Source organism: Budorcas taxicolor, chromosome 13 (assembly GCF_023091745.1).
Source record: "Budorcas taxicolor isolate Tak-1 chromosome 13, Takin1.1, whole genome shotgun sequence".
Lineage (NCBI taxonomy): Eukaryota > Metazoa > Chordata > Mammalia > Artiodactyla > Bovidae > Budorcas > Budorcas taxicolor.
Genome location: NC_068922.1, coordinates 17,358,234 through 17,371,531, shown reverse-complemented (window position 1 = coordinate 17,371,531; position 13,298 = coordinate 17,358,234). Strand labels below are relative to the sequence as shown.

Genomic DNA, 13,298 nt, shown 5'->3' with positions numbered 1-13,298 from the left:
AATAGGGTTTTGTATTTCTTTCTTACCTCATAGTAGTACTTTAAAATGACTCATAATTCCATACTCACATAAGCATTTCTCATCTACAATTTAAAACTTGTCTTTTAAGATCAATTTTTAAAAGGAGTCTTCTTGTAGCATCTTGAATTGTTGTTTTACTATTAAACCTTTTCATTACACTCAAAAATGCTTATTATTGTAATATCCCAGAAATGAATATTTGCACATATTTATAAAAGTATATTTTTATGTCCTTGAAACAGATGTTAAAATATATAACTGAAAATTTTAATGTCATAGTTTTCTTCCCCTGGTATTTTATTTTCAAAAGTTCAGAATTCTGCATAGGTTTGCATTAATTATACCAGGTTAGCATATTTTACAAATAGTTATCTTAACAGCAATGCTTTTCCTGAATAAGGCTATCTATTTCTAATCCAAAGGTATTTATCCAAATCCTTTCTTCTGAATCCCTTGCGTGCCTCAGATTAATTCATTACTCCCCAAACTGAAGGCCTTGTTCCTGACACTTCCCTCGTTCCTGACTCTTTGTAAGCTACACTGTCATCTGTTTTCCCCATCCTAGTAGACAGCATCACTGAAATGCCACAGCAGGAAAGATCCCGGACTCCAAACTTCCTTGAAATTACTGCATCCAGTCACTCAGCAAGTTCAGTATTTTCTACCTGCTTATCATTTTTCATGCCTTATTATCATAATCTACTTCCTCACTTATAATCTTGAAATATTCTTTTCAAGTTTTGCTTCCCTGATGTTTATCTTTATGTTGCTGCCAGAGTAATCTTTCTAAAATATATTTGTCAATCTTTTCATTCCTCTTGGCTTTGCAGTTTGTTTTGGAATGATTTTTACTGTTTTTATTTGGCTGTTTTTAAAGCCAAATTCAACTTTTTAATTACAGTTTCATGGAAACTCTGGGTGATATGCAATGTTTAGTTTGCTTCCTGTCCACTCTGGAGCATTGCTTGTAGTTTTTTTTTTTTTTTTACAATGCTGTCCTGTAAAATAATGTCATGTTTGCTGCTCCCTGGTGCAGTGTAGTCTTTCCCCTTTCATTTGAGAAAAAGCATGGCACCAAATAAAATATATTTGTGATGATGTAACCCTTTACTTGTGTGGTAGATTCCTGTCACGTGAAGAAAATAAATGACACTTGCTTTTTGCCATTTGACCCGGTCCTTCCATTTTGTCTCTCTGTAGGGTTCCCAGTAACTGTGCTCAGTATTCCACATGACTTGTTCACACTGTTTCACACCTCGTCCTTTCCTTGGGCTGCCGTTCCCAGAATCCCCCTCACACCCTGGCTCTGTACTCTGTCTTCTGAGGCACAGCCCTTTGTCACAGCGTTCCTTGAGCTTCACGGGCTCACCTGCCTCCTCTCTCCTTTGTGCCCTTTCTGTGCTTGGTCCGCTTCAGTTGCAGAGCTGTTGAAGGACACATTTCTGCCCTCTTGTTTGTTTTCACGTGTCTCTGCCTTGCCTAGAACACAGAACAGAATCGCTCTTTTCATTACATTTCTAACTTCTCCGAGAACAGTGTCTATGATTTCTTAGACAACAGTGAATGTCATCTTACTGATTGACTGAATGATCAAATCAATGAATATGTTTTCTGAAGTTGGGTTTTTGTTTTATTCTGTCTTGTTTTTATAGGAAGGAGCCACAAAGCCAGAGGTTGTAGACAAAGAAAGTGATACAGATATTATTGAAAGGGCTCCACAAGAGCAAATAAATCATGACCTTTTGAGTTCTGTTGATGGAACACACAAAAATAATAGAAGTGGTAAGTTAATGAATGTCTGTGGATTTTTTTCTATGCTTAAAAGCTCAAATAAAAACCTTTAAAGTGCATAGATGCAAATATGGCATCCATTTCTTTTTAAGTGTGTTTCTTTTGCTCTCTTTCTTCAGAAGTGTCCCAAGTACTACCAACTTTTTCTTCTTGAAAATGCTTCAACCCTCTGAAATTCTTTTCCACTAGTTCATTTTATTGAACTATTTGTGGCTAGAGATAGACATATATGTATTAAAATTCATACTAGTAAATGTTCTCATTAATGTATCTGTGATTCCATTTTACAGATATGATGTCAGCCTTAGGTTTGGGAGAAGAGGAAGATATAGAATCACCTTGGGATTCTGAGGTACTGTCTTCTGTTATTATTTTGAAATGTAAACAACCGAGTGATGTAAAAACATAAAAGCGGAAGATGCTATGACTTTCTCACCTTTGCATTTGCCCATCACAATATTTTATTTTTAATTTGATTTTAATCTTTATTTTTAATTATTGATTTTAATCAATAAGATAATTCTGTGCTAAATACTACCACATAGTACACTTTAGCTAATTGTCAAGGTTTACCTAATGAAATCAGTGTAATACGGAAATCAAGGCTCAGAAGCCATAAGGAATCTGTTTGTGTTCTGAAGTTACATTTATCTAAAAACTGAAGCATCGTTACAGGTGAGTCTATGATCAGATGTTCCTTTCTTTCTTTCTTTCTTCCTGTCTTCCTTCAATTTTTATTGGCATATAGTTGATTTGCAATACTGTGTCAGGTTCAGGTGTGCAGCAAAGTGAATCAGTTATATATCTCTCTCTATATATATCAGCTCTGTTTTAGGTTCTTTTCCTGTATGGGCCATTACAGAATATTGAGTGGAGTTCCCTGTGCTGTGCAGTAGGTCCTTAGTTATCTGTTTTATACACTGTAGTGTGTAGTGTGTTTGTGTCATCCCCGACCTCCCAAGCAAATGTATGTTTCTTTGGCACAAGTGCATGGGTAAAACTGCACAGAGGGCCAGAGAGAAACGGGTTAAATTGTGGTTTTTTTTACCACGTCAACATCGAAAACATAGTGCTTGAAACTTGAAGGTATTATTACGTTTGGATTGTCAAGTTAATCTGCAAGGAACATTTCAAGAGAAGCAAAAGCATAGGGAATAGTGAGAAATATGTGTTATAATAACAGCAGTTAGCTTTGCTTTGTGATGTTTTAGTTAAGTACAAACCATTTGGATAGTTTAACTAGCACGCACAGAGAACCTTTATGGCAGCCGTACTTGAAGTAACATAAAGTAACAGTGCTCTGTTTGAAGGTGGCAGCTATGGAAGGAGATAAGGAGGGCCTGATCTCTTAGATGCAGGTAGCCACTGCCTGGTGATACAGTGCCGTGTTTGAAGTCAGCATCCTGAAATCTGTCACTTAGCAGCTGTGGATCTTGGCAAACCTGTCTTAACTGGGTTAAATGTAGGCAGTTTTTAAAAGTAGGATATTTTCTTCAAAAGGAATTAGGAAATCTTCATGTAACTCAATATTAATTTTAACAGAGTATCTCTGAGAGTCTTCCACAGAAGTATGTGGATCTTTTATCTGGAGCTGCTGGTCAAAGAGGAAAAAATACGTTAAATGGACAAGTTGAAGGTAAGAACTATATTTTGTAGAAAAGTCATTTGACAGAATGTTGATTTAAAATGGAAATGCTGATATATTCTAATAGGCAAAGAAAATCACCTGTCAGATGTCTAGTGAGATAAAAGATGAGAAAAAGAGGGAAATAGTGTATCTTATCAGGTGTCAGCCACAGATTAAATTGAGAATCCAGTTTAAGGAGCTAAATTATTTAGCTCCTGGACTTCCTTGGTGGTCCAGTGGTTAGGACTCTGCCGTTACGAGCCTCCAGTGCAGGGCGTGCTGGTTCGATCCCTACTCAGGGAACTAAGATTCCATTTGACACATGGGCAAAAAAAAAAAAATTAATTCTGTTTCAAGATACTCTGTGGCCTAAGGAAGGTTGAGAAACAAGAGGAAAGAGGAATGAAGGATTAGAGAGGCAGAGGGTACAGGGAGGAAATGAAGGAAAAGGGAGCACAGGTCTGTGGGCAAGGTGGCAATAAGTAAGATAACGCTTTAGAAAACGGGGGAGTATTTGATATGGACAAAGCGTTTGAAGTGAGCTTCCAGCACCAAAACGTGTCAGAGAAGAACAGCAAAGCTTTCCCCTCTTCCTGTCTTCCTCATCGTTAGGAAGGCATTCAGGATTGAGGTCCCTGGGCATGCAGAGCGGTGTGTCATCCTCTGTGGGGCAGCGTGGGCACAGGTGCTCAGCTGTAATGTGTGCAGATTGGTGTCATACGAAATGTTGCTGCTTTATCGGATGGTGTCACATAGGCCAACAGAAGAGAACTAGAAAGAAGGAGCAAGCAGGGGCCGTGATACGGAGATCAAGGAACCTACAGCCTGATAGAGAGTCCACTGCAAAGTTTCCAACTTGTAATGCAGTTTCACTTTGGCGGGAGTGTTAGAGTGAGGAAGTTGAGGCTAAGATTTCAGGAGAATAAATTAAGTTGAAGTAATGTAGAAGCAGACTCAGTATAGACCAGAGTGTCTCAGATTTTAACTAGTAGCCTGGGGACCTTGTGTGAAGTGCACATACTGAGCAGGAAGTCTGAGAATCTGTATTTCTAACAAGCTCTCTGAGTAGCAAGGGTGTAGCCTTGGATTTAGAGAAAGCTGGAAGTAGAGCTTTGGAGAGTGCAGGACATAACAGGATCAAGGAAAAGCATTATTTTGTTTCTCTTTCTAACCGTGTGTATAGCCAGAGGGAAGCAAAGAGTTGAAGTAGCAATTATAGGTGTAAGATACCATTGCTAAGCAAAGAGGGAAAAAGAAGTGGTGAGGATGGTCCATAGAAAGAATGTAAAGGGGGAAGAATTCCAGATTAGTCTTTATAGAGGAAAGAATCTAATAAAAGGACGGAGGGAAGAAAGTAAGGCCTTAGAGAGGTGAGTTTGGAGTTGAGGAAACTTGAAGGAAGTCCTTCTAGATGGCTTCAGTGTATTTGCAATGAGAAGAGATAAGATCACTGTTGCTCCAGAGAATACTGGAGGTCGGAGGGGGTGCTAGAAGTGGGGGAAACTCCAGCCACTCCAAATACCTTTCAGGCCTCAAAGATATGTGTTGTATCGGTATTTGTTATTCAAATTAGCTTAATGTGAATATGGGGGCATTGACTTTTTTTGAAAGTTGTTACACAGAAATCCTTTGAAGCAGTAGCATGGTGTACCAAACCAAACTAAGTTTTGAAACAAAACAGATTAATAGGGTTCATTCACTAAATGCTAGAATTGTTAATTTTTTAGAAGTACTACACTGATTTTGAAACATGCAAGATTTTAAATATCTAATAATGGTGTGACAGTTAAATTTATTATTTCCTTTTGATAATTGTATTTCAATATTGAGAACTTATTATACATTATTTTCTAGATGTGTCTTATATACCTTCTTGCATGATTGGATCGAGAAACTTTAAGATGGCTAAACTAGAGGAGCCAAGACATGTAGGCATACCAGTAGCCCACATGGGTATGAAAAAAAGTGAATATTGTTATGAACTATTATTCTACAAGTATGTATCCCAGCTAATCAGTTCATTACTCTTTCTCTGATGAGAAATGAATTATGCATTCAGTTGAATTGTCATCCCAGCTGTGCACTTCTTAAATGACTGGACAGGTTGAAGAACATGATAAACACTTGTAGTATAATGGTATAAATGATATTGCTGTATTGCATTCAAGATAATGCTGTTGCATTTTACCATCTACTTTCACATTTATCTTCTTGGGGTCATGGTTTGCTCCTCTGATTAAGATCACTTTTCTCCTCATCAGTCAGCATGTTCACATTGGTCTGTGTGCACTTTAATATTTTATAAATTCATTGAAAACGTAATGTTACTTTTGAAATCTTAACTGCATGTTTTGTTAAACCTGTATTTCTATTTTTTCTTCACTATCTGTAGTGGATTCATGGTCTGTCTTGCTGGTGTCCTAACATCCCCCTGAAAACAAGACACTAAAACCGAATGTATTCACTGCCAAGGCTGAGCACAAGGATTTCTGCTCAGTACTAACTCTGCATGAATGTAGAGCTGGCTTTCATATTTACATGTTATTAACTCTGTGTCCCTTTTGCCTTTTAGATTCTCCTGAGAAATATCCAAACGTGAAGGTAAAATCATTTATGTTTTCCTCTTGAATTATGAACTGTGGATTGTATCAAATGTACATTATTTATTAATCAACTTGTTTCCAAACCCATTCAGCCCGCAGTCTTAGTGAAAGATTCTGTTCCTAGTAAAACAGTCGGAATGAAGGATTTACAAACATCCAGTTCAGGTAAACTTTGCAGTACACATGTAACTCTGAAAAGAGGGACACTGAAGTATTTGAAATGCTCAGTCTTCATACTGCTAACTTTTTTTTTGCAAATTTAATTGAAGCATTTGACATACATAAGGCAAATGTTGTTATTGGTATCCGTGTTTTGAAAAAAAAATATGTACAAGCATAAGAACAAGAAATTTTTAAAATGTAAACTTGAACTCAATATGTTTCTGTATATGTTTCGATACCCTGAAGTTCTCAGTTTGGAATCTGTATACTTTTAGGGATTCTCAGAAATTAATTATTAGATCCTAAGATTTTTCCAGTGTCCAATAATGCTTATTTGAGCTCTGACCTTTACCTAGAGTAAAGCTTCTCTTGCTAATATATCAGTTGTATTTCAGCTTATAATTATTTCATTTTAGTGTTGTTACACAGATGAATGTAGGCCAACCAGACGTTTTGTTTAGCAGACTTTGTGTGTGTGTTGTTTTTGTGGTATCTTTGATTATTAGAAGTAGGGGAAGTACTCATACTTAACAGTGATTCTGAATGTTTTGGCTTTAGGATCCTTTTATACTTCTAAAAATTATTGAGAATGCCATGGAACTTTTGTTTAAGTAGGTTGTATTTATTGATGTTCACTGTATTGGAAAACAAAGCTGAAAAACTTAAAATACAAGAACACAGAATCATAATGGCTAATTCCACTTGTCATTAGAGTTATAATATCACATATCGTGTCTCTGAAGAACTCCACTGTGCACTCAGAAGAGAGTGAGAATGGAAGTAACATTTAGTGTTGTTGTGAAAATAGTTCTGACCTCTTGGACCCCCTGACCCGATGGTCTCTGAACTTCACGGAGTTTCAGGGCACACTTGAGAACCACAGTTTTAAACTGTTGAAGTGGTTAGATGTGAAATGATAAAGGGGGCCTTGAGTTGAAACAGGGTTTAAAGTTTCACTTATACATTTCTTGCTTGTTTCTTTGACTTCTCTTAAGAAAGTTAGACCTGACAGCTTTTTTTTTTTGAAGCAAACATTTTTGTGTTGCATTCATTCTTGTCTCATGGTGCTCTGTGCTCTTTGGATCCAGTATGGTCCTCGACTTATCCTATTTTCACGTGGAAACAATTAGTCACACACAAGCCTGTCATTTCTTAGATAAGTTTATGTTTATCCAAGGCTTAAAAAATGGGTTCTGAAGATATTGATACATTGAAAAAAGGCTGTCTCTTTGTAATTAAAGTAGTTGTAGTTGTTGGTGATGTTCAGTTGCTAAATCGTGTCCTACTCTTTGTGACCCTATGGACTGTAGCACGCCAGGCCGCCCTGTCCCTCACCGTCTCCCCAAGTTTGCCTAGTCTTGTCCACTGAATCAGTGATGCTCTCCAACCATCTCACCCTCTGCTGTCCCCTTCTCCTCCCCTCAATCTTTTTCAGCATCAGGGTCTTTTCCAGTGAGCTGGCTCTTCACATCAGGTGGCTAAAGTATTGGAGCTTCAGTTTCAGCATCAGTCCTTCCAGTGTGTATTCAGGGTTCATTTCCCTTAGAATTGACTGGTTTGATCTCTTTGCTCTCCAGGGACTCTCAAGAGTCTTCTCTAGCACAACAATTTGAAAGCATCAGTTCTTTGGCACTCAGCCTTCTTTACTGTCCAACTCTCACATCCCTCTGTAACTATTGCAAAAACCATAGCTTTGACTGTACAGACCTTTGTTGGCAAAGTGATGGCTCTGCTTTTTAATACATTGTCTTGGTTTGTACCATTAATTAAGGTAGTACCTTATTCAATAGAAGTGTTTTTAAAACACTTTAAAGTACCTATTCAATAGAAGTGTTTTTAAAACCATGGTCTCTAGAACACACAATATTGTCATGCATAATTAAATGTAAAATAAATGCCATAATTTTATTAATAAAATATTTGTATGTTGAAGAAAAATAATTATTAATAAAGTTCTTATGGAATACAGAATATATAATAGAAATTGAGTGAATCAAAGTAAGTAATACTAGAAAATTAGCAAGTAGAAAAAAATGAGAACTAGTTAATGTCTCTTCATGAATGGCAGTGAAGTGTAAGATATAAGCTCTGGAGGACTAATGAGTGAGGGGAGAGGAGGACATGGAACTGATTCTCTGAAGAAAGACTTTGTACAAGTTAGTTAGAGTAGTATACTTACTGACATTCTAATAAATGGAAACTTTGTTTTCAGATTTTTCAGATTCCGATTCTCCTAGTTTGAGCCTCAACAATGAGACTTATCAAAGAGTGGGGCATTTAAAAGTTGATCAGTGTCCACCGGTGTCACAGTCAGTGACCAAAAATCAGTCAGCATCCACAGAATTTGGACAGATGACTGTAACAGATAAAAGATGACTGTTGGAGCAGTGTTTCTGGTAGAGAATTACACGCTCCATGACCTGTGCCAGTCTCAGCTGCCAGAAAATAGAAAAAGCAAACAAGGTAATGCAGAAGCCCAGGGCACTCCGCTGTGGGCCACCTGGGCATGGCCTAACCGTTATTCTGACAGTTCCAAATTAGATTCTGTGGCAAAACCTACCTTGTGTTGACTCCTTTTATGCAGCCTACAGCCAAGCAATACCTCTTAGCAAGGTGTTTGCATTCTCCCTCTGACCATAGTAATACAATAAATACAAAGAGAGTTAGGAGAAAGTAAGCTTGTTTAGCCTGGTATTTAGCATACACCTGAAAGTGGGTAGCAGGATTATATTTAGAATTCTGGGACTAGTTGGGAGACCTCAGTAGACATCTAGAGATTGCCTTCTCAAAATGTAACTTCATAGCAATATTGAAGGAGTGCTGTATCATTTAAAAGCAGTATATAGAAAGTCAATTCTGATTCTACTAGGATGCCCAGTCTATTGAGTAACCATGTCCAATATGTGTTGTCCATAAATACCAATTAATTTAGCACCTTTAATCAGTCATATGGTCAGAGCTATAGTAAGAAATCATATACTGTTTCTTTTTTTCACTCCTAGATTTTTCTTTTCTATCCTCACGTGTAGGGTTAACTTTGCATTTACAAAAGATTCTCAGTTATTTCCTAGAATAGTGACTACAAGCTATAAACTCAAAGTGTTTTGTTTTTTTAATCTATAGAAGTGACTTGTTTGCCCTTGTTTGTCCATTAGCTTGGTATGTCCACGAAACGCAAATTCAGATAAAACCTATCCAGTCCCTTCAACAGAGAAAGATGTGAAATAGGAATACTACAAAATAAATAGAAGCAACTTCAGACCATTCATGCAGATCGTTTCTCGTCTTAGTTGATACCTTTTAGAAAGTAACCAGCAGAGTCTACTCCTTCAGGGTCCCCGGATTTGTACATTTATTCATCTCATAATGATTTATTCTATCCTGGACTCAGAAAATTTTATATCCTGAATATTTCTGGAAATGCTCCCCCAGTTCAGGCCTGCATCACCTTTGTTTTTTTCCATTAATAATGCCTTCAGATTCATCTCCCTCCATTTATTTGTATGCCCTTCAAATTCATTCCTCTTGTAGCATTTAGAGTCACCTCTCTCAAAAGCAGGTGTGACTGTGAACCACTCTTCAAATCACCTTAATGTCCAGGCATCAGAAAGTGACACGTGAGGCTTTCATAATCTGACTTCGGCCTGACTCTTCATCTCCCGCCCTTTCTGTCGTTTGCTATGGAATTCTGAATTGCTGGTGATGCCCTGCTGACCTGTCTCTGTACTTTCTCAGATATTTACCCTGTGGTGTGTGTGCTTCTCTCCCCGTCTTGTTACAGCCTTGCATGCCTTCCCTCTCCTTCCCTTGGACTGTGTAAGTCTCTGCTCAGGCATTATCTCTAGAAAAGCATTCCCTGACATCTTTTATCTACATTTTTCTTTAAACTCCAGTGTCTAGTACAGAGCAGAAAGCTGATAAATAATTATTGAATAAATAATTGAATAAATTATTTATTGAATTATTGAATAAATAAGGACTATTTATATAAAAGTGATTTTTAAGAGCTTGTCCTGTCAGTTTAGGAGCCAAGAAGATAGGCATGTGAAAAAATAATTTACAATTCAGGTGATGAAGATACACTAGAAAAATGTATAAAGTACTAAGGTAGCTACAAGGAAAGGCATACCTGTTTATCTGAAGAAAGATAGCTATAATCAAGGGCAACTTCACAAAGCAGGTTGAGTCTTAAAAGATGAAAAGTTATTTGTCAGGAAGAGTACAGGGTAGCATTTCAGATTAAGGAATTGATAAAAGCCTAAAAAGTAAGAGGAATTTTGTAAACCATGAGTAATGTTGCAGTTGAAGCTTGGCATGTTGTTAAAAAGGTACTGTTATGAAGTAGAGGAGAGAATGTATTGTGACTTTATATGTCTGTCCTGTATTTTGAAATTTTGTTTGGTTTCTGATTGTTTTGTTTATTGATGTTTGGATGATTTTGTGAATGAACCTTTGAGCTGTTTGTGTGCCTGTATCCTGGTGACATCTGGTATTTTCCAAATTGTTTGTTGAAATTTTAGATCATTGGAAGTATTTCTTAAAGAAGTAAATATTCAGCTGAAGATTAAGATTAATTTAAGATGTCATTGGATACAATGTTTTAAATCCATGTTTTAAATAAAGATTATGTCTTTTATCTAAATATTCTGAGTAATTTTAACTAACCATACAGATTTGTCAGCAGAACTAGACTTAGAAATGACATCAGAGGAAGAAGAAGAAAAACCTGTTGGAGATGAAAATAACCATTCCCAGGTATGTAAAAAGGTAAATTTAAATTTCTGGTTTAATACTGTTTCCTATGCTTCAACAGCATAATGCAGTGTGTAACAAAGGTCATGACAAATGAAATTACCTTTCAAAATTAAATCAATAGATAATAATTTAATAGTTTTTATAGCACCTTAATTACAAAACTTCAAATATTGTTAGAATCTATTTATAGTTTGTTTTTGGAATTGAGGGAAAAAAGTTTCCTGACTATTGTTTACTTCCATTTTTATAACTTCACTACATGATTATGAAGGTGACATCAAATACTGAATTATAAGAGTAAACAGTTAAAATTATGAACAATATGACAATGATGATCCCGGACCTAGATACATGTAGAGAGAAATCATTTCCAGTGGTTCAAGGTTTTCCATTGAAATTGCCAGTCAGTGATGCCAAGATGAAAGATTCATTCTGTCTGTGATCTTGGCATAATTGATTAGGAATGTACATTCAGGGAGAGAGTGGGGTCATAGAATCAACCCAGTTACCTATTAAGAGAATCGAAGCTTCCAGATTGGACCTTTCTTGTTAGGGCACAAATAATAACTTTCTAATTTATCTCATTTTGGGGTGATACATCAGTAAATATTACTAAAAATGCTTTATGCACTTTCATTGGTAGATATTAGAATATAATATAACTGAATGTAGAGGCTTCCTTGGTAGCTCAGCTGGTAAAGAATCCACCTGCAATGCAGGAGACCCCAGTTCATTTCCTGGGTCAGGAAATTCCCCTGGAGAAGGGTTCAGCTACCCACTTCAGTATTGTTGGGCTTCCCAGGTGGCTCAGACGGTAAAGAATCCACCTGCAATGTGCAAGACCTAGGTTTAATCCCTGGGTTGGGAAGATCCCCTGGAGGAGGGCGTGGCAACCTACTCCAGGATTCTTGCCTGGAGAATCCCCATGGACAGAGGAGCCTGGTGAGCTACAATCCTTAGGGATGGAAAGAATCAGACATGACTGAGCACACACATAAGTGAATATAACCAGGTAATACGTGTTGATGAATAACACTATCATAATAGATAATTTGCATTAAAATTTAGGGATTTGTTCCTCTTTCTGATTGTTGTTAATTTGATTTTGGCTCCTAGTAATATAAAGTTTGTCTGTTTTGCACGTATTAGTCCTTAAAAAAAAAGATCTTACAAATGTGCTATAGGGACTCCGTATTTAAGATATAGTGAGGTGAAATATTTTTAAGTGAGGAAGCCTTTATAACATTAAAAATCATCTAATTAATTTTTGGTAGATTTAACATATATGAATTACTTAATTCAAACAGTGATAAAATTGGATTTGTGAGTTCATGTTTTTCCCCTATTTTAGGCTAAGGCAAGTTATTTTTCACTTCTTACTTGTGATCCAATGATTTGTGAGTAGCTAAGCATAGATTAAGAAGTTTAAGAATTAAATTTTAATAAATTTTAGATTTCCAACATGGACACTTCAGGGTGTTTTTAATGACAAATACATGTACTCCCTTCCCTTTATGTATTTAATAACAAATTAATAACAATAACAATAAAATAAAAAATAGAATAAACAATACAAAACAAATTTTAAAAATAAAAAATTTAATAACAAATACATGTACTCCTTTCCCAATGCATGTATACGGCTTCCCTTGTGGCTCAGCTGGTAAAGAATTTGCCTGCAATGCAGGAGACCTAGGCTCGATTCCTGGGTTGGGAAGATCCCCTAGAGAAAGAAAAGACTACCCACTCCAGTATTCTGGCCTGGGGAACTCCACGGTCTGTATAGTCCATAGGGTTGCAAAGAGTCAGACACAGCTGAGTGGCTTTCACTTTCACTTTCACTTGTATTCGCACATATTCTTTAATCATCACTTGAAGATATTTCTTTTGAGACAGACTTTTCCATTATGCTGTTTACTAAAATGTAGTACGTTTTGACACCTGTGATTTTGTTACATAGGTAATATAAACTTCTACCCCCCAAAAATTAAGTGTTTATCTCCAAAGGAGAAAACTGAGTTTTGAGATGCTGTGAGATTTTTCTTCCTTCCAGTAATAGATTTTTAAATTTCTTTGTTTGCTTGTTTGCTCTTTTGTATAAGAGGTGCCTTGACTGAGTTTTAACAACAGACAAAAATCTGTAGGTATTCTCCTTTAAAAGAAAAAGGAGATCAGCCCTATCCCCAGCTAAGGCATTAAATTACTTGGGCAAAGTCACGCTTTTAACTTATCTGCTGCTGCTACTGCTGCTGTCACTTCAGTCGTGTCTGACTCTGTGTGACCCCATAGACGGCAGCCCACCAGGCTCCCCCATCCCTGGGATTCTCCCGGCAAGAACA

General features: G+C 36.8%; 1 protein-coding gene across 1 annotated transcript in view; it reads left to right on the top strand.

Annotated features, from left to right (window-relative positions):
* LOC128058390 (ankyrin repeat domain-containing protein 26-like) overlaps positions 1–13,298 on the top strand; it is a 71,092-nt gene that overhangs the window by 19,115 nt on the left and 38,679 nt on the right. Inside the window, exons 10-16 of the mRNA XM_052650832.1 lie at positions 1,674–1,803; positions 2,103–2,164; positions 3,355–3,448; positions 5,294–5,392; positions 6,012–6,040; positions 6,135–6,207; positions 10,877–10,959. Of these exons, the coding sequence (XP_052506792.1) occupies positions 1,674–1,803; positions 2,103–2,164; positions 3,355–3,448; positions 5,294–5,392; positions 6,012–6,040; positions 6,135–6,207; positions 10,877–10,959 (570 nt within the window). The remainder of the gene's footprint in view (positions 1–1,673; positions 1,804–2,102; positions 2,165–3,354; positions 3,449–5,293; positions 5,393–6,011; positions 6,041–6,134; positions 6,208–10,876; positions 10,960–13,298) is intronic.